Here is a 24,681-nt window from a genome sequence, read left to right as displayed (position 1 = left end):
ATGTTTTCAAGGAAACCGTTTGGAATAGCTGAACAATAGCTCCAATTTAGACTTTGTTTGCAGTGTTTGCTCACACATGCCCAAACATACGCTGGTGTTCAGTGTTAAGTTTTAAGATTTACGCTTTTGTATTGAAAACAGTAGTGTATTTTTTGCACATAAAGTGCAGTGATATGAATAAATCTGTTGAAGCATATATACACACCATTGTTCAAAAGTTTGGGGTCTTATAATTTTTTTTTTAATTGTTTTTGAGTGTCATACATTTACCAAGGCTACATTTATTTGATCAAAAACATAGCAAAACAGTAATATTGTAAAATATTAAAACCATTTGCTAATTTAATGTTGAAAAAGGTTTGCTACCTTTAGAAACTGTAACTTTTTTTTTCTTCCCAGCATTCCTTGATTAATGGAAAGTTAAAACAAACAACAACATTTATTTGAAAGATTGTGTCAATTCTATAATGTTTCATTTAATCAGTTTAAAAAGTGTTGAATAATAATAAAAAACATTGTTTTATATAGGCACACAATGACCAAACACCAGTACTACTTGCAGCTACGGAAGGATATATTAGAGGAGCGGGTACGCTGTGACCTGGAAAATGCCATGATCTTGGCGTCTCTGGCACTGCAGGCAGAGTTTGGGGACTATCAAACTGAGGTACAAACCACTTCGGAAAAATAGAAGAATTTTTAGTTTGATATTTTTGAAAATGGATTAGTTTTATTTCATTTTATTTTATTTTCCTACCCATAGTGCATTGCATCTAAAATGCAAAGATCTTTGTGAAAAAGGAATCTTAAATTCTATATCTAACATTAATTTTAACCATATGAGCATCATCTAATCTCAGTACATGTTTTATCCTCTTTGTTCCGTCAGCTTCACGGAAAGACATATTTCCGAACGGAGCACTACCTCCCTGCTTCAGTTCTGGATAAGTTCGATCAGACCACCATTAAAGAGGAGTTACCCAAACTCCACAGCTCATACTACAACGCTTCAGAGCAGGAGGCCGAACTTGAGTTCCTTAAGGTCAGGAACGAAATGCATCAGTCAAGTGTGATTCAAGGCACAGCTTCCTGATTGGCCAAACTTCCATAATTGGCTTGAATAAACGTAGATTGCTGCAGTCTGTTTTCTCTCAGATACTCTTGATTACAGCTTTTGTATCGGAATAGTTGCAAGACTAAATGTTGTTCTTGGATCTTGGTTGTACACATTCACATACATCAGTTTCTTTTTTTAACTAGATAAGTGCAGTCAATAATTGTGAATAAATGGACTTTAATTATTTTGATTTCCTTTCCTAATAGCTGTTGTTGTAGACTGCATGTGATTAGATCTGTCTCGTCATTTCTCTGTTATGTAAAGGTGTGCCAGAGACTGCCGGAATATGGAGTTCACTTCCATCGTGTGCTTCCAGAGAAGAGATCCCTGACTGGAATCATGCTGGGCATTTACTCGAAAGGTGTCCTCATCTTCGAGGTCCTTAATGGAAATCGAACCCCTGTGCTGAGGTTCCCCTGGAGGGATACCAAGAAGATCTCTTTCACGGTAAGATGTTTAGATTTGCATGTTTACATTTAGTGGAAATCACACGGCTGTGCTGGAGATTCTCAGAAAAACCAAAGAAGTTCAGCTTCAGGGTGCTTCCACATGGAATCATTTGGAGTGTCAGTAACATCCCTTATGTTTTTGTGTTTCTGTATGGTAGAAAAAGAAGATTTGCTTGCAGAACACTTCGGACGGGATCAAACATCTGTTTCAGACAGATAGTCAGAAGACCTGCCAGTATCTGCTGAACCTGTGCTCGGCCCAGTACAAATTCCACCTGCACATGAAAGCCAGACAGAACAACCAAGAACTGCAGGAACTGGGTAAGAAACAGAATGGTGACTGAGAAATCAAACATTGATTTTTAGGTTTTTCTTTTTTTACATATAAAAATTATATATTTTTATTTGGCACTTTTGATTTGGAATCTTTTTAAAGAAATCAATACTTTTGTTCATAAAGGATGAGTTATGATCAAAAGTGTTTAAAAATTACAATCAAGACATTTAGAATGTTCGAAAGTAGTTCTATTTCAATAAAATGTTGTTTTTTAAATTTCTGTTCATCAAAGAATCATAAACAAATAACAGTTTCAGCAAAAATCAACATAATATTATTAAATGTTTCTTGAGCATCAAGTCAGAATAAAAGAATTAAACTTGTTATTAACTTGTTATTAAACAACGAAAAAAGCTCATTTGAAATAAGAGGCTTTGAAAAAATTGGGAAGTGTTCCGAATGGCCCATACTCCTCAGGCTGCTCTTGAAGAATTGGCATTAAACTGAAAAAAAAAAAGCAATTTAGTGTCAACATTAGCCGGGATATAGAGCTTTCTTTGTTGTGTAAAAGCAACAAATGCCATGTAAACTGAAGTTCTTGGTTTTAACCGTTGCTCTTTTCATGCCATGTCTTTTTTCCCCGCAGAGAACTCCCCTCTAAACAATCTGCAGTACTCTGATGGGATGGGTGCAGTTAGCATGTCCCCCAGCTCTGACCCTGAACTCTACAAGAGGATGTCCTACTCTGAGATGTCCCTCAGCAAGAGTTCGAGTCGGATCTCTGTTCCTCCCGAACCGCCCTATCCAGGGTTCAGCAGCAGCTCCAACCCCAGGATGAAGAGTCGTTCCCATCATAACTTGGGTCAGCTGCCCGAGTCACCAGAGCACAGGATGGTGCCTTTCAGTAGCCAATCACAGAGCAGCATGACACGCTCACAAGTGCTTGCATCAACACACCAACGTGCAAGCTCTGACACAGACTCCATCGCTGTCGCCAGACAGCAGGAAGGGTGAGACACATGCAAACATTTATTTATAAAGCTCATTTTACAAAATCTTTACACCAGTCTCACTCTCTAGCTCTGTCATGGTTCTCTTGCTCTTCTTTTTTTAGAGTATATTTTTTTACATCTATTGTCTTCTGTAGCTTGTCACGTGCATGTCTTCACAGCTGTCTCACTCTCCTAGCCTAGTTTAAATGTATTTTACAATGTCTTTGTCCCCTTCTCACTCTCCTAAACCGTACAGTTTGTCTTGTTACTCTCTGCTTGTTGTAATTTCTATTTTCTTTATACCCCCTCTTTTTTTTTTTTTTTTTACAATTTCTTTTCACCCGTCTCACTCTAGCTCTGACATGGTGTCTCTTATTTCTTTAAAACTGTCTCTCTCCCTGATGCCTATAGTTTGTCTTATTTCTTGTCTTAATCTCCATTTTAGGTTTCTATTAGTGTCTTTATGTCCATCTCACTCTCTCTTTTTTCTTGCTCTCTAGCTCTGATGTGGTTTGTCTTATCTTTCAGAGTGTCTCAGTCTTCTGCTCAGCAGATGATTTGTACAGTATCTTCACACTTGTATCACTCTCCTGCAGTGATTAGTCTTATCAAATCTTTACACTCGTCTTTTTCTCCTGCTTGGTTGTAGTTTGTCTTGCAGTTTCTTTACACTTCTCTCACTCCTGTAGTTTATCGTAGGTCTTTACACCTGTCTCACTCTCCTCTTCTGCTGTAGTTTGTTTTATTTCTTCAAAACGGTGGCATCTGTCTCACATCGTTATACTCGTCTCACTCTCCTTCTCTGCTACTTTTATTTTTTTATACCCGTCTTGCTCTCATGCTCGGCTGCACTTTGTGTTCTAATGTCTTTACGCCTGTCGCACTCTCCTGTTCAGCATTACTCTGTTGCTCTGGCACTTGGCACAGCTGCCTGGGGCCAACAGCATTTATCGGCTCTCATGGGAGACAGACAGCCGCCGTGCATGTGAGAGTGACACTTAAAACTGTGTTCGAAGATGTTTGCAAACATTTTTATGTTCCTGTGAAGATAACTAATGCTTTAGACTCCATAATGATTCCAATAAGTCTTCGTTTAGCCGATTATAATCAAGTACGTTTTTATGAATGGAGTATATAATTGAATCTTCTAAATATGTAGTGTTACCAGGTTCCTCACTCACACAGCAATATTGTGGATTGATCAGAAAATGAAACCAACTGCATTTATTCCGCTCTGCTGCTTGAAGTAATTGGCTCTGCGCTGATTTTCATGACCATTTTCGTTTCCCCTGCTTCATCAGTGTGTTCAGCAGCACGGTCGATGACTTTCCCCGCTGGAGCCCCAAAAGCTTGAAGAAAGAGTCCGACTCTTCCTCTTGTGAGGACACGGGACAGGCGTTTGTCATAGGTGAGGACAGCGAGACCCGGCCGGCTGTTTCTTTCTTATCTCCACTCGCACATGGCTCATCACCCTTAAAGAACGTGTGTCTTGCTGCTTTTGAACATTCTCTAACTTCTTTCTCTGTAGTCTCTCTCTTCTGATAGTCTGTCAGGATAGTGGCCGGACTCTGTCTGTGCATCTCAGCCGCTGACTGCCTCTTTGGTTTTATCTTTGAACAGCTCTCTCCCTCTGTTCCCTCACCGATCTGTTCATTTTAGCTCTCCATTTCATCCCATCAGCCAATGTCAGATCAGAGAGAGCAGCATCCCGAATCCTCTTAACATCTTCCTCTGCATGAAGAGAGATGCCAAAAAGAGATTACAGTCTGAATTTATGCACTTGTAAATGCTTCACTACATTCTATATGTCAGAGAATAATACAAGCCTTTATACAATTAAAAATTCACTGCCAGTGATTAGCTGATGCTGGTTTTCAGTGGATGTGGTTGATATTATACTGACAGGCTGTGTGTCACAAGTGATTTTACCATGCTAAAGAATTGTTTTATGGTTAAATTGACCCGATTTATGTCCTTCATGCATGCTTTATTGTGCACACCTTTTCATTTTGGTACAGTAGGTAACACCATGGTTCAATCAATTTCTAGTTGAAATTCACTTGGAAATACATTATGTAAAATGAAAACACTGTTTTGTGTTATCTTTAACTGTGATAAAATCATTATTGTTGCTTTAAAATGACAAATTAAGACATCAGTCTTCAATAAAGACTTGAATTTGTTAATAGTAATAATAGTTAAATTATATAACCGTGATATTAACAACAGTACCATTCAAAATGAGTTATTTTATTTTTGAAAAATATACCTTATATCTTATAGATGTTTGATCCCGTCCGAAGTGTTCTGCAAGCAAATCTTCTGCACTGTTTGAGCAAAAATACAGTGAAAACATTCATATCGTGAAATATTATTTCAGTTATTATTATTCCTGTGATGCAAATCATTGATGATGATATTATTTGATTTATTCTTTATTCTTCTTTTATTATTCTATATTTATTTTAAATAAAATGTCTTTTTAACATTATTATTGACTTGACTGTTCATTTTCAACAGTAACAATTTAATATTTCTTTTAAAAAATTATTTATTATTACTGTACTGTATTAAATAATATTTACAAATAATATGGACAAATAATATTTTAATTATCCAATCAGAGTCAAGGTATCCATTTTATAAAATATAAAAAGCAAATAAAAGAAATTGACTAAGATTTGGAATGCATTTATGTATTTAAAAACATAAAAACATGCATTATGTATTAACATTATTAATTAATTTTGAAAATGATACAAGAAAGGAATGGTCAGGATATCAGACTTAATTTCCCCTTTTATACATACATTACAGTTGGGTCTGTCTAGTGACTTGATTTGTTTTTTTTCTGATCTCCAGGTGTGAGCATGCACAGCTCTGGAGCGCCCTCTACTCCTGCCTCCTCCATAGGAAACAGTGGTACGCTGTATAATCATTTAGCTTTGTGCCGCACAGCACAGCTCTGTGTGCTTTTCTGCCTGTCATCTGTTTCTTTTCAATGGTCAAATTGAACAAGTCCTAAATGTTGGTAGGAAATGTCATGTCCTGGTCTGGCCCTAAAACACAAACATCTGCTAGAATTGCAGTGAACTTTACGTGAAGAAAAACAGGCCTGTTTTTAATGTCAATAACAGTAGTTTACCTCGCAGTGACTCTGACCTCCGCTTAATCAGAGCTCAGGAACCCAAAGTCTTATGAGAACTTGCCAAATCCAACATGCTCTGGATTGCTATGTCTTCTCTGGTGTTTTACATGGCATGGAGAACATCTTTTCAAAAAAAGCACTGCTCTCTCGCGCGGACACTTGGCTCAAGTTTAATTGGTGTCTTTCTCTGGCTCAGATGCGTTCTGCTTCGCTAAGCTGTGTGGGTTATTTTTTTTTAGCTCTCATATACGGCTGTGTTGTGGGCTAATCTTCCTCATCCTCGAGAATGAGCTGCTGGCCACAGATGTTAGTACAGCACATCAGAGCTGGGCCAAACATAATGCCGTCCCATAGCACCAAGACACTAGTTATGAAAGATTAGCCTAGCTTATGGAGAGCTGTGCATGTGTTTGATTCGTTTTATGCTAATATAAATACACAGAGCAAGCGCTAGCCTGCTTTCACTAGCACTTCCCAGATCAGGTTGTTACATCACAGATGTATACAATATTTCCTAACTATTCTGTATTTGATCAATTCAAAACGCAGTTTTTCAAGGATACATATGTTTTGTATAATACAAAAAAAATTAAATACAAAAAAATGACTACATTTGTGTTCTGTACTAAATGTATATAGAGTCAGATAATAATAATATTAGTTAGTAAATAATAGGAAAAAAACTTAGTCAACAAAAATTCTAGTTAACTGAAACTAAATAAAAATCATTTTTTATTTTTTTATTCTTTTTTAAAAACCATACATATATTTATATATATATATATAAGTAAAAATAGAAAAACAACAAAAAATAGAAAAACTTAATTAGGCTTTAAAATTAAATATGTCTGTCTGTCTATGCCACTTTTATTTATTTAATTATTTGTTTATTGAAGTTACATTATTTATTTAAGCTGCTAAAGCTAAATTATTAAAAAAAGATATCAAATTAAATGTATTACAAAAATTACATACTACATGGCCCCTTTAAAATTAAACGAAAGCTAATTGTGGTCTGTAGGGGTTTTAATTTTTTAATTTTTTATTTTTTTTGTGGTGCTGGTTTTGTTTTATTTTGTTCATTTTGTGTGAAAATATAAATTTGTAAGTAGGGGTTACAATTTTTAATTATTTGTTTGTGATGGATTAACCTTCTGAAAGTTCTCAAAGTGTGTTTGTATGAATGAACACTGTTTTAAAACCCAGCCCGCTTTCCCTTTGGTATTTCCCACCCACAGACTCCTTGAAGAAGAAAGTGCATGCCTTACCCTCCCCAGAGCGAGAGATACAGACCGTAAATCTGAAGAAAGATGTCAAGTACGGGCTGGGTGAGTAACAAAACCCTCTGCTGCAGAGACGGGTGCACATGTCCACTCAGAATGGAACTCTACTGACACAGAAATGCTGTTAAACGGCGGGATTATCGGAACACACACACACACATACACAAATCTGGGAGGAATAAAGCGTAGTGTGATAAAGTGCAGAGGTCTGGCAGTCCTCACTGCTCACACACTGTGATTAATGAATCCCACTCCAGGAGAGAGAATGTGCTGTTTTACATCGGCCTCAGATGGTGACCTGCACAAATATCTTATCAGGATTTGGTCTGAATAAGAGGTTGTCCATCACTGATAAGAGAGATACATTTAGTATATGCACAAATGACAGTTTCAGTATAACATCATTGACTCTTTGGACATGTGCTTTTTTTTTAAGCAAGATACAGTAGAGTGAAGTGTGTGGCTTGTGTTGCTGTCAGGCTTTCAGGTCGTAGGTGGAGAGGCTTCTGGACCCCTTCAGGACTTCGGCACCATCATCAGCTCCATCACACCAGGTGGACCAGCAGATATTAACGGCTGTCTGAAACCAGGTGTGAAAGCGAAGAGAAGAGTGGTGCTTTCACCCTTGCTGCTTTATTTTTATGTAGTTGTTTATATTTTGAGATTGAAAGTGTCATCAGCTGTAGTGGAGATGTTCACAGAATACACAGAAATATGTACATAAAAAAATCTAAACAAAATGTTTTCCCTCCAAGTAACTATTGTTTGTAATACTTTAAATATCTGTGATTAATGCTAACTTGGTAACTAGCTCAAATAAAACATGTAATTTTTTTTGGGGGGGGGGGGGGTAGTTTTAATTAAATTATAATATGTTGTATGATGCTTTAAATATTTTATTTTGTTCAGTAATAGGTTGCTAACACCACATTTTTGCGTTTCCTGAAGGTGACAGGCTGTTGAGTGTGAATGATGTCAGTCTGGAGAGCCTGTCACATGACACTGTGGTGGAGATTCTGCAGAACACCCCTGATGATGTCACACTGGTGGTCTTGCAACCTAAAGAGAGACTGTTTCCAGGTATTGGAAATAATATATTGACTTTGCATGTGGCTGTTTTGGGAGAACTATATACACAATGTAGTGTTATTTCACCAGAATACACTTTTCTGGAGAAATGTGTTATATAGATGACTATACAATAAACAAGCCTGTTTTGTCTCTCTTAGACTCTCCTTCAGGACTCCATCATTACAAATCAGCCACACAAAATCAGGAAGTAGACATCGTCTCTTCCTCTGAAGATCATACGTGCTCCCCCAGCCCTCCTCCTGCTGCCTCCAGCAATACGTCTCCTCCTCAGTCCATTCGACAGGGGAGCGTCAGCTCGCAGGAGTCCAGGACAGAGAGCGCCGGCCTCCTGCAAACAAAGCTCAATGGATTCCATCGCAACGCTCCCACCGAGGGTTCTGCACCAGTACAGTTCATCCCCACTGAAAGTAAACCCTCTGTTGAAGCTACACCACCAGCTTTACCCCCTAAAACCAGAAAATCCAAAGTGCCAGACATTCCTAAAGAGCAGGAATACTCCGACAGAGGGGATTCGGACATGGATGAAGACACATACTCAAGTAGCCAAGAGAAACATAAGACTAAAAAGGTAGAATCAGCCTCTGTAGTAGTGATTTAAATGAACTTTGACTCTTACCTCTGGGTTTTGAGTTTCTAATCAGCATCTGTTTGATATGAACTTTGAGCTGTGTGCTTTTTAATCTTCACAGAAAATATTAAATTGCTTTTTGTTGGAATAATAGGACAGGTCTCCCTTGCTCATTCCATCCCTCCTCGGAGTTCCCAACATGCCATGAGATGCAGAAAATAATTTAGTTATCTGCTGCTCAAGAAACATGTATTATTATTGTCAATGTTGAAAACCGTTGTGCTGCTTAATATTTCTGTGGAAACTGAATACATTTTTTCCAGGACTCTTTAATTTAATACAAAGCTCAAAAGAACAGCATTTATTTAAAATATAATTATTATTATTATTTTTTTTTTTACACGATTGCCTTTTACAGTCACTTTTGATATATTCAATGCACCCTTGCTGAAAACAAGTATTAATAAAAAAGACTCATACTGACCCCAAACGCCAAAACCACATAGGAATGGTGTTGGACCAATGAAAATTCAGTATGGGCAGTGCTAAACATCACAGCCGAGTGACTGATATTAATTTCCATAAAGTCTGTGTAGATCAAAAACTCCTGGTTAGTACATGGTGTATCTCATATTGAATTTTATATTTATCAGTTCCACATTTCTTTCGACCTAATATCAGCGTTTAGGTTCAATACATAATCTTCAGAGTCAGACAAATGTCAAATATCGGTGAAAACATTCTAACTGCTTGTGACTGTCCTTTGCTCCCTTTCTGCCCAATTGCATTTCTGAATGTAAATGCAATGCAGTTTGCATGCCAACACCATTAACCTCTGACCCCTTGACCCTTGCATGTGTATGGCTGTGCACGGCCTTGTATTTACCCAGCTCTTCTCTGTTTACAGGGGGTTTCTCCCAACACCGTCACGGAGACTTTAAGTGCTAGTAGCCCAGAAGTCAATAGCCTCCAGCCTGGAGATCTATTTGACGTTGAGCTGTCCAAAATAGACAGCAGTCTGGGCATTAGTGTCACGGTACTGTTCGGAAAGGTTTCCGCTCACTTTTTTTCTCCTTTGACTTACTTTTTGTATGCGTGTGTGTTTGTGCGCGTGTGTGTGTTGTTTTTGTGCCCATAGCCCTCGCTCCTTTCTGAAGCTCCTCGCTTGTCTTCAGTTTTGGGAAAGTAGACTTGGCTCTTTGCATGCAGATTTTTACAGGCATTTGAATTGGCTCCCTCACTAACGGTAAAACCGAAACACAGTAGGTAGAGCAAAATGCCAAAACACAGACATGCCTCATTTACTGTTGTATTATGTTCATAACAGAGAAGCACTAATGCCTGCATGGATTTGCATTCGCTTGTCTGCGGTGTGATTTTACAGTGATCTTTTTTGAGATTTATGATCATGTGGTGATTATCTAGACCTTGTGATTTTATGATTACATTTTTTTCAATTCAGTATTTCAGAATACTGCAATGAAACGCATTAATCATCATCTGAAGAAATCAAGTGGTTTGCTTTATGATTGTAAGGATGGGTGCTGCTGATTTTATTAGATGGTTCAATCTAGTTCAATCATCATCATTTGAAAATGGTTCACTCATAATCTAGAAATTCTATAATGAGCATGTCCAATTGATTTCTTAAAACACGCATAGATTCAAAACACTGAGCACAGGCATTATTTCCCATGATGCCTTTCTTTACGGGTATGTTAACATGTTTGTCTGTCTCAGGGCGGATCAAACACAAAAGTAAGTCATGGAGGGATATACGTCAAAGGTGTCATTCCTAAAGGAGCAGCTGAGCTGGATGGGAGGATAAAGAAAGGTAAAAATGAGGATTTATTTGTACAGTTTTGAGTATACATCATTGTTGTACTGAATGTAATTTAAAAATCAGACCATATATAAAATTTAATTTTCATTTTATTTTATTTTTACATTTTACAGAAATAATGCAATAAAAAAGCTGTTGCTACAAAATAGGCTATATTTTCTTTTATTCAAAAATAATGAAATTAAATTATAATATAATATAATATAATAAGTGTATAAAATGTCCAATTTAGGGTGACAGGATATTAATATTACAATCAAATATAATATAATATAATATTTATATATATGACTATAATTAGTAATATATGCATAAGATGTCCCATGTATGGTATTACAATCAAGTTTGAATGTAATAATATTCAATAACTATAATTTTATTAAAATTAATATTATATTATTACAGTCAGTTGAAATATAATTAAATTGCAATTTATCACATCCAAAATAATTTTTGGTTTGTTTGCATATTGTTTACTGTGTATATTTATTATGTATATATAAATACACACACATGCAGTAATATATAATGTATATGTATGTGTGTGTGTGTAATAAATATATGTAATATACATGTAATAAATATAAATAACATATTTTTCTTAAATATATTTATGCATGTGTTTGTATTTATATATGCATAATAAATATACACAGTACACACATATATATTATGTAAAAAGAAACTTTTATTTTGGATGCAATAAATCGCAATTAATCGTTTGACCGCACTAATCATTTATTTAAAAAAAAAAATGCAATATTAATATCCCACAACCCTACGTAGGACAAGCAGTTCAGACAGTGGATGGATAGTAATATAATATAGTGTAATATATAAATTACGTAATAATAATAATATATTTTTCGTAAAATAACTGGAAGTTTTTCTTCAACAGATTCCCAGGTCTTAAATGACAATTGTGTAATCCTGAGTGTTGATTTTGTCATTCAGGTGATCGTGTGGTGGCTGTGAACGGGAAGAGTCTTGAAGGAGCGACTCACAAGCAAGCAGTAGAGCTGCTGAGAGACACCGGACAGGTGAGAACTCTGCACTGCGCCCCCTAGAGGACTCTGCTTCTCTGAAAGCTTTCTTAAAATAATTCCCACTGTCTAGGTGGTGCATCTTTTGATGGAGAAAGGTCAGCCCCCAAAAGACAGTATCCATGCCCCTCTGACCCCACAAGGCACTTCTGAACCTCAGAACGCAGCTGCAGAGGAGCCGCCACCACCGCCTCCCAAGAAAGCAGAATACAACTTCATTACTCCAGGTGTGAGATTGACACGCTTGTTGATGAACATATGAAAATGTGCTAGAGGTTAATGTGAGCTGATTTTTGAACTATGGAAGAGTAAATCGGTGTGCTCTTTCTTGTTTACCCCCTCTAGATAACACATTTGAGGTGGGTTTGCTGAAGAACACGTCCGGTCTGGGCTTCAGCTTCAGCCGTGAGGAGAACATTCCCGGAGAGCCTGTGGGCTCCAGCATGGTCCGGGTCAAGAAGCTGTTTCCAGGGCAGCCAGCAGCTGAGAGTGGCCGCATCGAAGTGGGCGACGTCATTCTACGTGTCAATCAGACGTCCCTCAAAGGACTGTCACAACATGTGCGTTAACCCTTTATTTACTACATAAAAAAAAAAGTAAATAGTATTATTAAAATGTCTTTTGTTTTTTGGTGTGTTGTCAGGAGGTGATCTCTGCTCTGAGGGGCACAGGACAGGAGGTGACCCTTCACTTGTGTAGACCTGCACCAGGGGTCTTACCTGAGATGGACTCTGCTATTAAAGTAAGCATAATATTCTGCTTGGTTTTCACTCAGTTATATCAGGAAAAGACGTAATGCAAAGTACAGCTACACATATCCCATGATAAAAGAAGTGCCACCACAAAAGACAGATTATTTTGAGACTTGTTTGACTTTATTTTGGGTCTTTTATTTAATTTTTTTTTATTTTAAGTAGTGTTTTGTTTTATTTAGGGTTAGGGTTTTGTTGTATTTTGAGTCTTATTTTGAGTATTTTTTTTTTTAAATTAAATTGTATTAAATTGAGTTTTATTTATTTTTTATTTTATACTTTATTTTCTCATATTTTTTTGTAGAATATAGTTTTATTATTTATTTATTTATTTTTTTGAGTCTTAATTTTTCTTTGTGTATTTCCTCTTGCTTTATTTTAAGTGTTTTATTTATTTATTTAAATTAGTATTTAGGGTTATTGCTGTATTTTAATTTTAATTTAATTTTGAGCATTTCATTTTCTTTTTAGTTTTGTGTTTGAGACTTATCTTTTATCTTGAGTTGTACTGAATTTAGAGATCTATTTTATGTACTTTTATTTTGAGTCTTATTTTGTTTTGTTTATGGAGTTTCATTACATTTTATTATTATTTCTATCTATTTATTTGAGTATTTTTTTTTCTTATTAGTATGTAGTGTTTTTTTTTTTTTTAGTATTTATGTTTCATAATATATTTAATGCAATTTTTATTTTATTACATTTTTTTATTTTATTAAATCAACTTTTATAGCTCTCCAGTGGTCCACCTCAGTTTTTAAATTAACAGCCTACTTGTTTTGGGATATTTCACATCTTTAAAATAAAATCTAAAATTGTCCTTCCACAGACACCCATACCCTCTCCACGAAAGGAACTCCGTCCCAAGCCCCAACCTGATGCCAAGATGAGCTCCCCGCCTCAGGCGGAGCGCCCTCGGGCGGTGGGTCCTGTGGAAGAGGCTCTGGAGAGGCTGATGGTGAAGTCGCCCAGTCGCAGGGACAGTTACAGCGACAGCACAGACAACGATGAGATGGAGGACGCCTTCAGCCCCGCCAACCTGGAGCAGGCCAGTCAAGCCTGGGACCGGAGTGTCTACCAGACCTCCATGGAAAGACTCCCATACGAGGCCGATATGGACGACACCATACGATCGGTTTATTACTCACCCAGACAGTCCATGTCTAGACCGGATGTCAGCAGAAGGTCAGAAATGTATTCTTTAAGCATAATAATTTTTTTTGTTAATATGTGTTTGCATGTAAGATCCTCGAATAACTTGGTTTTGTCATTGTAAACAAGTCTTTAAGAAATACGCTGTTGTTGCATAAGGTGACTTGGTTGTTTTATGTAATTGGGCCTGGGTTACAGAGTTCAGGTGTGACGGCACTAATTCTCTCCTCTGGGAGTGTTTAGCTCAGTCTGTATCATGTGACTGTGTCAGAGAACAGCCAGCAGCAGTGAAGTTCTTGTTTGCACTGCTGAATGCAGTGTTGTGATAGTGATCTGGCTTCTTTTGACTGATGTTTGCTTTGACTTATTAATTTTTTCAGAGCAGAATTAAAATAAAATAATAAAATGAAAGAAACAGATTGATATGTTGTTTTAACCTATTAGTCTGTAAAAACTGCTAGTTTCCAGCATTTCCAATTTAATTTTTTTTTGTTTCATTTCAATGTTTATCTTAAAGCATTTTATAATTTTTCTTTTATCTTTAACTTAACTAATTACATTTCTTAATTTTCTTTCTTTCCTATTTTCTTTTGAATGTTTTAACGTCAGGTTTTTTTTCCAGTTAGCATTTTAGTTTCAGTACGCATTAATCTCATAAAGCATTTTTTCATTTTTTTATTTAACAATTTTTAACATTTTATTTTTCATAGTTTCAATTCTGATCTCAAAGCATTTTATTTTTAATTTAACTCGTTTTTAGGATGATTCTTAGTTCTTTCAGTTTCAATGTCGATCTTAAGCATTTTATAATTATTTACATTTTTATATTTTAATTTATTCTTAAATTGAAATTACAGGAAGAAAAAAAAATAAAACAACAAAAAATGTAATCTAGGAATCTAGAAAATGCAATATAATATCAATATATTTTTCGGAATTGTATTTCTTTCCTTCAAGATGGAGAACCTCACATTTTCTCAATATATGTGACAGAATGCATGTTAATTAATTATGTTCCATTTCCTGTCTGTGTCCTCCAGTGATTTGGACAGCTCTGCAGTTCATATGTCATCCTCTCCAGCCCTGCGTGAGATTGGGATCCTGAGCCCCAGTCCAGACCCTCTTCCTCCACCGCTGCCAAACCCGGTTAACCTCATTCTGCCAGATCACGGCCAGGAGGAAGAGTTCATCCCTGTGAGTGACCGGTAGCTTGACAAAAGCCTGATTCCTGTGTGATATTTAATCCAACTGATCTTCTTTTGACTGTTTCTAGTGGAATGTCTTGCGTGTCTTGAAGCTCTGCGCTGCTATGATAAAGACAGGAATGTTTGTCGTTTTAGGAGGTGGAGCTGAAGGTTTCTCTGGTGAAGTCTGATAAAGGAAGTTTAGGTTTCACTCTCACCAAAGGGAACGACAGTAATTGCTACATCCATGACATTATCCAGGACCCTGCTAAAGGAGACGGCCGACTGCGTCCAGGGGATCGCATGATAATGGTACAGCATCACCAATGAGTCTACGATGCAGAACTGAATATAGCTAGTTAAGGAAAGTCCTATTTATTCATTTATTTATTTATACGTGCATACATACACACATACATACATACACACACACATATATATATATATATATATATATATATATATATATATATATATATAAAACTATTTTAATGATTTTTTATATTTAATTATTATTAATCTTAATTTTTTAATTTCAACTTCCACTACTAATAAAAATTTGAGGTTGGTAGGATTTTAGGCTTTTAAGTAATCTCTTGTGTTCACCAATGCTGCATTTATTTGATAAAAAATTCTGTAAGAACAGTAACATTGTGAAATATTATTACGATTGATATCTGTTTTCTAGTTTGAAGAACATTCATTTGAAATAGAAATATTTTGTAACATAAAATATCCCTTTACTGTCACTTTTGATCAGTTTAATGTTTTCTTGTCGAATTAAAATATTTATTAAAAAATAAATTGAATGGTGTATATTTTACTTTTTTTTTTAATGCTGGTCATAGGCAGGTAGCAGTGTTATTTTAGTATTTAGATTAGCATTGACATGTTATTATATATTTGAAATAGTTTTTTATATATATTTTCTTTTTTTCATGTTAATTCTAGTTACATTTTTATTAATTAAATTAGTAATTTTGTTTAGTATTTTTTATTATAGTTTTTTTTTCATAAAGTTAAACTAAACGTAAAAAATCTAATATTTTAGTTTAATAATTCAGTCTTTCAATGTTTTTAATTTTTGTTTTAATTTTATTTCAGTTAAACATTGATTTTGTTTCAAATAATGATATTTTTGAATGTTTTTTAGTTTATTATAATAACCTTGGCAGGTAGTATTAATGGAAGGGACCTTGTGATTTTAGAGAGCATTGTATTGGACAAATATTTGACACTTATCAATACTTTTATCAGTCCATTTTCTTGTTGATATGTTTCTTAAGGTTTCATTTTGTAGGTTTTTATAAATACACTCCCATATAAAACTAACATGCTGACTAAAAGCTGCAAATTTTAATTGAATTTCACACATTGCAATGCATCTTCACTCATCTACCTCTGTTTATAGGTGAACAACACGGATGTGTCTGGCATGAATCACACAGAGGTGGTCAACCTGGTGCGTGCCGCCCCCAAAGTCGTGGACCTCGTGGTCGGCCGCATCCTCGAACCTCCCAGACCACCAATAGAGGCCCACCTCCTCCCCGACATCACGTTTCAGTGCCATGATGAGTCCTTAGGTAATGGAAACATCAGCGTATATTGTAACCCTTCCTCTTTACCACTAAATGCCTTCGGACATTCTCAGAAATACCCAGAATCCTGCTGGGCGAGTGGATTCTGCAGCATTCGACCGATTTGTGTGGTGCATTAGTATTATCTGACTATCAGAGGTCAAAGGGGCTTAACCGGGTCACACACAAACACAGATATCCATCAGAGTAAACAAAGCCCACCTGCGTTTCACTGGAAAATGAGCTCATGGGGTTAGACAACACGCCAGATAAGGGTGTCAGGTTTCAGCACGCTGGCAAAAAAGCAAAAGAAAAAAAAACAGAAGGTGGCGTTAGGGTTAGCACAGCTAAGTGTTTGTTTTCTGGGCGACTCTTGCAGGGCTTGTTCTCGATGGAGGAAGTGACAGTGGGTTGGGCGTGCTGTACGTAAAGGACATCATCCCAGGATCTGTAGCCTCTGTGGAAGGCAGCTTGAGACACTTGGATATCATACATTACATCAACGGCGCTCCGACGCAGGATCTGACCCTGAGCGAGAGCCGCAGACTCCTGCAGCTGTCACTGAGGGATCTCAGTCTCAAAGCCACCAGGTGAGTTCACACTTCGAAGATCCAGCCATCTTACTCTCAGATGTTGGAAAGATACTTCTGTGATATGTGTAACACTTCTGGATGGATGCCAATATCTAACTATATTTCTGTAGGGATGGGAAGCCTGTTTTTCCGGGTGAGGAGCAGATTTCATTACTAAACAATAACGTCAGTCCTAAAGTCTCGCAGAGTATGAATGGTGAGTGTATAAACTAGTAGTGCACATTTTTATCAAAATTTCATCACTGTTCTGTAGTTTGGGGTCGGTAGGATTTTATTGTTGTCACCAAGGCTGTATTTATTTGATTAAAAAATGCAGTAAAAACAGTGTCAGTGTCACATGACTTCATACAGATTTGAAAACAGTTGTGAAAACCATGATTTTTGTTCATGATTTTTTTATGATTCTTTGAGTGGAATGTTTAAAAGTTAAAATAGAAAACAGAAATGTCTTTTGAAATCACTTTTGATCAATTTAATGCATCCTTGCTGAAGAAAAGTAATTTCCTTTAAAAAAAAAGTCATAATTTATGCTCCGATTCCAGGACAAATTGTGAAGACCGATGTCACTGATAATGTAATGTAAATAAATGTAATAAATCTATGGTTTCCATTGACTTACACTGATGTAATCTTGGTATAATGTAACCATCAGAGAAGATGTCATCATAATATTTGCATGCTGAATTCTGAGTTGCTTTCTTGCTTGCATATTGGCATACTGAATTCTCATTGGTCATTTACAGTTTGAAACAGGAAGTGCTGAGCTAGTTGTTATACATCATATTAACTATATAGCTAATGTCACCCTTTAACTATGGTAAAATGACTGTAAGGTGTGCTCCAGTGCTTACTGCTTTAGTAAATGGTATCAGTTGTTGACATTTCTTGTGATTTGATGGCATTCTGATGCTCTGGTTAGCAGCACTGTTACTCTTCTGGCTGTAAGCGGAGTAATATACACACTGTGGGCCTCATTTCTCTCTTTGTATCATAGGTTATCTCCATAGCAATGATCCTGAAGAATTGGAGGCCTTCTCTGGTATCTGTCCTGCTGAGGTAAGGACCTGTAGAACTTCTGGTAAACTATTAGCTAATATTGATCGGTGCTGCTCTGGCTAAATATTTTCTCACTAAATGCAGCGACTTCAGAAACAGAAAGCTCTCAGACTTGATATTATAGTATGGGTGCTGCTGTTCTGTGGCGAGTGAGACGGGACACAAAGGCTCTGAAATTTAAACTGAGGCAGGCCACACAGACAGGTCATGTTTCTGCAGTCTGTTAGTTACAAGAGGAACGAGTGAGAGGAATTCAAATCGATTTTTAGGAAACACCGCAGCTTGAGGCTTCTTCTGTCTTTGAATCGATTGTAATTGCTAATGGGATTTCATTGTCAATTTTTCCTCATCTCATTCACATTCTACCTTCTTTATTTCACTCTTTTCTGGTCTTGTGTGTTCACAGGAGCAGATTTTGAAGTTGCAGTTGGAGAAGCCGCCAGCAGGGGGCCTGGGCTTTTCTGTGATTGGTGGAGAGAGGGGTATTTTTGTGAAGTCCATCACCCCTGGAGGCACTGCAGACACCGCAGGAACATTACAAGTTGGCGATCGTTTACTGAAGGTCAGTAGCAAGTGTTTTTGGAATAATGCAATATGTTGTTGTTGAAGTTCTGAAAGCTAATTCTGTGGTTGCGTTTATGTACAGGTGAATGAGGATCTGATGATCGGCGTGTCTCACTCTAAAGCTGTCTCTACCATCCGTAAATCTAAAGGCTTGGTGCACCTCATCGTCTCCCGTTCACCTGACCAAATGCCCAACACGTACCTGGGCTTTCTGCCTCTCAAATCCAACGGTGTGAATGGCAACAACGGTACAATTTCATGCTAATTCATATTTTTATTGTATAAGATAAAAATATATAAATATATATTATACAAATATTATATAAAAATATAAATAAAAAGTATTTTAGTAGATATAAAATGTACTATCTACTAAATATATGTATATTTTAAAATAAAATATTTAAATCATTTTCTGTATTCAATTATTAATTCAATTATTATTCTTAAAAAAAAATATTGAATAAAAATAAGTTCTTTAAATTATAAATAGAAAACATAACGTTTATTTTAAATAATTATTATTTGTCTCAAAACGTATAATATAATTCTTTTTTTATTGCATAAAAAAAGTAATTTTACTAAATTAATTTACAAAAAAGACTTACAAAAATCTGTTTAAGATGTGAGTGAGGACAGTGGTGTGAAGACAAAAATCCAGACGGCATCAGAGCACAGCAAGAGCAGCCCACCTCCCCTCCCTCCAATAGGTACAGTAAAGATCACATGACCAGCCCGGGTTTAGTATCACTGAGATACTATTATAGGTTTTATTAAAATGTTGGTTTAGTTTAGGTTAATTCTATCATGTATTGATAAAACATTAAACATATTATCATCATTTTTAACTGTAATGTTTTGGTGCATTACATTTTTAAAATACATTTATTCAATGTTAATACAATATAAAATAAAACATTCAATGTATATTGTGTGTGTATATTTTCCATTTTTTGTGTGTTATCAATTTTGATTTTATTTGTTAGTTTTTTATGTTTCTATTAATTTTAGTTTTTTTATATTTTAATTTAGTAAATATTTTTAATGTAAATATCATTTTAGTTATTTTAGGTTTCTTTTTTTTCTTTTTTTTTAGTAAGTATATTTTAGTAATTTCTCTTAATTTTTATTTTATTTCAAGTAAAGTTAAAGTAATTTCATGAAAATGTTTTTGGTAGCTCTTTATTTTATAGTTCTGTTCCATGTGTATATATTATAATGTCTGGGTAATAACCAGACACTAACCCTGAACCTACCCTAAACCTCAGCTTCACTAATGTAGTTACCTTATACCAGTAGTACCTTCTTGGTTAAGTACGCTGTAAGTACAAATACTATAAAATAAAGTGTATGGTTTAAGTTACCTATAATAACCCCACATGACACATCATTCTGGCAGATGTCTCATTTGAATGTCACCTGCAGATGTGAAAGTGGAGTATTTACATGATCATGACTGTGTGTATCTGTGTTCTAGACTATGACACTGGCTCTCTAGAGAAAGGGAAGGAAACAGAAAGAGGTGGGGACCTATCAGAGGACACAGACTGTGACGGCTCGTCTCTGCCAGAAGACTCCCCAGAGGTACAGCCATCTGTAATCAGTTTTACAGCAGACACACAAGAGTTTCTAAGATCTGATCTGATAACAGTGGACTTGGAGGTGATTGTATTGTCTTTTGAAACTGCTTGTGTGAACTATATGCTATGTTGTTCTGTCTTCAGACGTCTCGGAAGGCTGAGTGGAAGGAAGAAAATGTTGATGTTCCACTGAAAGACAGGTGAGGAAAACTCTTCAAGTAATTTCACATCTGCAGCTTGTATGTTTTTGTTCAGATTAGATTTTAAACTTAGAAATTAAAATATAAATTCAGTTCATATTCCTGTCTGTCAACACGAAAGTCAAAGAGGGTTGAATGTAGCAGCTTTGTTCTGATCAGATCTCCCTCTCTTCTTAGTGCCCTGCAGTCATCGTCAGGTCAGCTGGATGAGGATGAGATCACATGGGGCAGTGATGAGCTGCCGATAGAGAACATCAACTCTAAATTTACTGAAGGTCAGTCTGCTGTTGAAGCCACTCTGTTTCTCATAGAGAAATGGACCGTTTTCTTCTTGTACGAATGGATTGTGAAGCCCAGATCTTGTTCATTGAATCGGTTTGTCTCATTGTAAATGTTCTACTTGTTATTTTGTCTCTCTGTTTCTCAGATGGACCCATTGTCACTGAGGAAGAGTTGACATCTCTGCCGCTGGTTAAAGTGGTTCCCGACGGTCATTATACATCTGCTAACCTCAACACTATCGTTCTTATGATGAGAGGCCTGCTGGAACAGAAAGTTCCTCTGCAAGAGTTTGAGGTACTATATATGTATCGATAAAGTCTATTCTTTGATCTTGGAGCACTTTCTTTAGTCACAAGAAATGATAAAACCCCCTAAAATTATTTAGGGGGATAAATTAGGAATAAATTACATTTTAAATAAATATTACAATTAAATTATTAGAATATTTCACAATATCAGTTTTTTTTACTGCATTTTTGATCAAATAAATGCAGCCTTGATGAGCTTTAGAGACTTATTTCAAGAACATTTAAATAATATTGCTGATCCCAACCTTTTTATTTATTTATTTATTTATTGCATGAATATAGCCTTTAAAGCTAATATGGATATAAAAAATACATTTTAATACGCATATTGTTTTCTTTCAAAGAACCTGCAGAATTTGCGTCCCTTGGATGACTGTCTGATTGGTCAAACCAAAGAGAACAAGAAGAAAAACCGATACAAGAACATTGTTCCATGTGAGTTAGGAAGAACATTGATGTCTAAACAATGCATGATTTCAAAAGTGATTTCCGTGAAGCTGCCTTGACAATCTGTATTGTATAAAGCGCTACAGAAATGATGGTGACTTGACTATTAATGCTGTCTTGATTCAGTCGACACAACCAGGGTCATGCTGGGGAAGGATGGTGGCTACATCAATGCCAACTTCATCAAGATGCCTGTGAAAGACGAGAACTTCCTGTACATTGCGTGCCAGGGGCCACTGCCCACCACGCTGGGGGACTTCTGGCAGATGGTTTGGGAGCAGAAGTCTAACGTGATCGCCATGATGACACAGGAAGTGGAGGGGGGGAAGGTGAAATGTCAGAGGTACTGGCCCGATACACCCCGCTCGCCCGAGATGGTGAGCGACCGGCTGCAGATCACACTGGTCAAAGATCAGCACCTGGACAACTTCGTCATCCGCCTCATAGAGGTCAAAGACATCCAGGTGAGAGGCACCTTGTGTATAGATTACCGTATTTTTTGGACTATAAGTCGCACCTAAGTATAAGTCGCATCAGTCCAAAAATACGTCATGACTAGGGAAAAAAACATATACAAGTCGCACTGGACTAGAAGTCGCATTTATTTAGAACCAAGATAAAACATTACCGTCTACAGACGCGAGAGGGCGCTCTGTGTTTTCAGTGTAGACTACAGGAGCACTTAGCAGCATAGAGTGCCCTCTATCGGCTGTAGACAGTAATGTTTTCTCTTGGTTCATGTCAAATTAATTTTGATAAAAAAGCCGAGTTCAGACTGCACGATTTTAGCCCAGTTTTTGGCTCACCGACAGGTTTTGAGAAATCGCCGACAAATGCCCGAAATCACAGGCAAATCTGAGCTCGTTCACTCAAGTGACAATCACGCAGTGTGAATGAGCAAAGACGCGATCTGAGAGAATCGCCGACGAGTCACCGATGCCCGAGAGATATTTGGCATGCTAAATATATGGACCTGTCGGCGATTCAAAATCATGCTGTCTGAAAAGTGTTCTGACTGAAACTACATCGGCGATGACCGACAGCCAATGAGAGAGCAACGGCGAGGAGTTATAAACCACAATATCAGCAAGCATGGCTTCATTTCAGAAAAAGGCTTTCTTCTCAGTCTATTTGGACCCATGAAATGGAAGATAAATTAGTATAAATTTAGCAGGAGCACCCGTGTCTTATTGACGTTTCATCGGAGCTATCCCGGTCTCACGTGAAAACTCCGGTCTTGCACGTGTGTTATCGCGTTGTTCCCTTGTCACATCACGCGGGTGTTTGGTTGTGAAACGTAGTTTGCATGCCAGACAGAGTTGCTGGTGATTCTTCCTATTGTAAAGTCATGCAGTGTGAAACCTTCTGTCGCTGATCCATCGTGCAGGGTGAACACAGCAGTGACTGAATGCTTGCCAAGATAGTCATGCAGTGTGAAAAGAACAGTGACCTGACTACTTTGAAAATCGTGCAGTCTGAACTCGGCTTAAGTCGCACCTGACTATAAGTCGCAGGACCAGCCAAACTATGAAAAAAGTGCGACTTATAGTCCGGAAAATATGGTAATATCTTCATCAATACACTTACACGCAGAGATGTTTAAATCTGCATGTACATCTTTCTTTTGCAGACTAATGAGATCCAGAGAGTCACTCATCTGAACTACACAGGCTGGCCTGATCATGGAACCCCGACTCAACCAGAACAGCTCCTGACATTCATTTCCTACATGAGACACATCCACCAATCAGGGCCCATCATCACCCACTGCAGTGCAGGGATTGGCCGATCGGGGACGCTGATCTGCATAGATGTTGTTCTTGGCCTCATCAGCAAAGATGCAGATGTAAGTTTATACTTTGAAAAGTTAACTTGAATTTTATATTTGTCATGTTTCATGCAAAGATGCAGATTGAAGTGTACATTACAAAACAAAACATTACAAATATAAAACTGTTCAAAGAATAAACGTATATATGACACTTGCTTAAAAATGATGATATATATGATATAACACATACATTATTAGCTAATGCGATTGTGGAAGTTATATGCAACAGTCATGTGTTCTCCACTTTTCCTCTCGTTAGTTTGATATATCAGATGTGGTGCGGACCATGAGACTCCAGAGGCAGGGCATGGTGCAGACAGAGGTGACCACTTCATAATGAATGATGCTTTTAAATGAAGTTGAATTCTGCTGTTTTTTTTTGTGTGTAACATTTGCTGTTTTTCCTCTCCAGGAACAATACATTTTCTGCTACCAGGTCATCTTGTATGTGCTCAGATGTCTGCAGGCGGAAGAGAAACTCTCAGGATAAAGCCTTTCTGCTCTCCTGACAGGCTCCAGTCATCCCCATGTCAGAAGCAGTTTCTTCATTTTCTGATCAGGGCCTTTGACCTCGTCAGAACACATTTGTCTTAAGACGTTTTGGACGTCAGTGACGTGTACAATCCTTGCAGAATTTTGTGTATTCTTATGGCTTACATTCTTGACCATTGGCTGCTACTTCTTTAAAAACATATATTTTATAATTTATAAGTTTTTTGGTAAAGAACCGTTTTTATAGATTCCTTAAAGATTACGGATCAAATAAGAAATGAATTCATATTTTTTTGTGGTACATAATCATTCTTGTGCATTTTAAATGAAATGATGCTGGAAATGTTGCCTTGACAGAATACGAGACAGTATTTGCTTTGTAAATCTTTTAGAAATCACTGAGTGCCAGTGGTAATCGACTAAATTTAAAGTGTTATATTTAGTGTGATATTTATCTCATGAAATCTGTTGATATGTTTTTAAAGCTGTTACATACTGGACAATTTGCAATTTGTAAATAAAAGAATATCATGCCTTTATAGTTTTCCCTAATCATTGTGTTTTTTGACATTTCTGTTAGTGAGGGAATTTTTTATTTTTTTGTCAGTTAATTGATTTATTTGGATGCACTCGGGTTTCCTAGGTTTAACAGACATTGCCTATTAACTTTTTTTGTTTGTTTTTTATACATATTGTGACTGTTAAGCATCAGCATGTATAGTTGTATCAATTGTTATGATTAGGATACAATTGATTGGATTTTCTCCTTCCATTTGTTTTCCTCAGAAACGTATAATATACTAGTTATTTAAATTAGAGGCTGCAGAAACTCTGAAAAAATAGGATTTCCT

General features: G+C 36.6%; 1 protein-coding gene across 6 annotated transcripts in view; it reads left to right on the top strand.

Moving 5' to 3' along the window:
* Positions 1 to 24,371, top strand: part of LOC132116995 (tyrosine-protein phosphatase non-receptor type 13-like) — a 67,810-nt gene extending 43,439 nt beyond the window's left edge. For 3 of the 6 annotated variants that reach the window (XM_059525955.1, XM_059525956.1, XM_059525957.1), the window contains exons 14-49: positions 529 to 667; positions 890 to 1,042; positions 1,382 to 1,564; positions 1,725 to 1,887; positions 2,490 to 2,853; positions 4,137 to 4,243; positions 5,698 to 5,757; positions 7,222 to 7,311; positions 7,746 to 7,856; positions 8,215 to 8,346; positions 8,496 to 8,926; positions 9,834 to 9,977; positions 10,667 to 10,760; positions 11,724 to 11,809; positions 11,886 to 12,039; positions 12,158 to 12,372; positions 12,456 to 12,554; positions 13,394 to 13,749; positions 14,757 to 14,910; positions 15,057 to 15,212; positions 16,312 to 16,483; positions 16,857 to 17,067; positions 17,181 to 17,266; positions 18,065 to 18,126; positions 18,533 to 18,688; positions 18,773 to 18,938; positions 19,314 to 19,400; positions 20,168 to 20,274; positions 20,415 to 20,470; positions 20,648 to 20,745; positions 20,898 to 21,046; positions 21,405 to 21,495; positions 21,634 to 21,971; positions 23,138 to 23,353; positions 23,598 to 23,660; positions 23,751 to 24,371. In XM_059525955.1, the coding sequence (XP_059381938.1) occupies positions 529 to 667; positions 890 to 1,042; positions 1,382 to 1,564; positions 1,725 to 1,887; positions 2,490 to 2,853; positions 4,137 to 4,243; positions 5,698 to 5,757; positions 7,222 to 7,311; positions 7,746 to 7,856; positions 8,215 to 8,346; positions 8,496 to 8,926; positions 9,834 to 9,977; positions 10,667 to 10,760; positions 11,724 to 11,809; positions 11,886 to 12,039; positions 12,158 to 12,372; positions 12,456 to 12,554; positions 13,394 to 13,749; positions 14,757 to 14,910; positions 15,057 to 15,212; positions 16,312 to 16,483; positions 16,857 to 17,067; positions 17,181 to 17,266; positions 18,065 to 18,126; positions 18,533 to 18,688; positions 18,773 to 18,938; positions 19,314 to 19,400; positions 20,168 to 20,274; positions 20,415 to 20,470; positions 20,648 to 20,745; positions 20,898 to 21,046; positions 21,405 to 21,495; positions 21,634 to 21,971; positions 23,138 to 23,353; positions 23,598 to 23,660; positions 23,751 to 23,828 (5,527 nt within the window). In that variant the 3' untranslated portion in view covers positions 23,829 to 24,371. The remainder of the gene's footprint in view (positions 1 to 528; positions 668 to 889; positions 1,043 to 1,381; positions 1,565 to 1,724; positions 1,888 to 2,489; positions 2,854 to 4,136; positions 4,244 to 5,697; positions 5,758 to 7,221; positions 7,312 to 7,745; positions 7,857 to 8,214; positions 8,347 to 8,495; positions 8,927 to 9,833; positions 9,978 to 10,666; positions 10,761 to 11,723; positions 11,810 to 11,885; positions 12,040 to 12,157; positions 12,373 to 12,455; positions 12,555 to 13,393; positions 13,750 to 14,756; positions 14,911 to 15,056; positions 15,213 to 16,311; positions 16,484 to 16,856; positions 17,068 to 17,180; positions 17,267 to 18,064; positions 18,127 to 18,532; positions 18,689 to 18,772; positions 18,939 to 19,313; positions 19,401 to 20,167; positions 20,275 to 20,414; positions 20,471 to 20,647; positions 20,746 to 20,897; positions 21,047 to 21,404; positions 21,496 to 21,633; positions 21,972 to 23,137; positions 23,354 to 23,597; positions 23,661 to 23,750) is intronic. The other 3 variants (XM_059525958.1, XM_059525960.1, XM_059525959.1) reach the window with 2 other exon arrangements.
* Positions 24,372 to 24,681: the final 310 nt, after the last annotated feature.

This window comes from Carassius carassius, chromosome 36 (assembly GCF_963082965.1).
Source record: "Carassius carassius chromosome 36, fCarCar2.1, whole genome shotgun sequence".
Lineage (NCBI taxonomy): Eukaryota > Metazoa > Chordata > Actinopteri > Cypriniformes > Cyprinidae > Carassius > Carassius carassius.
This window is presented reverse-complemented; position numbering and strand designations above follow the sequence as displayed.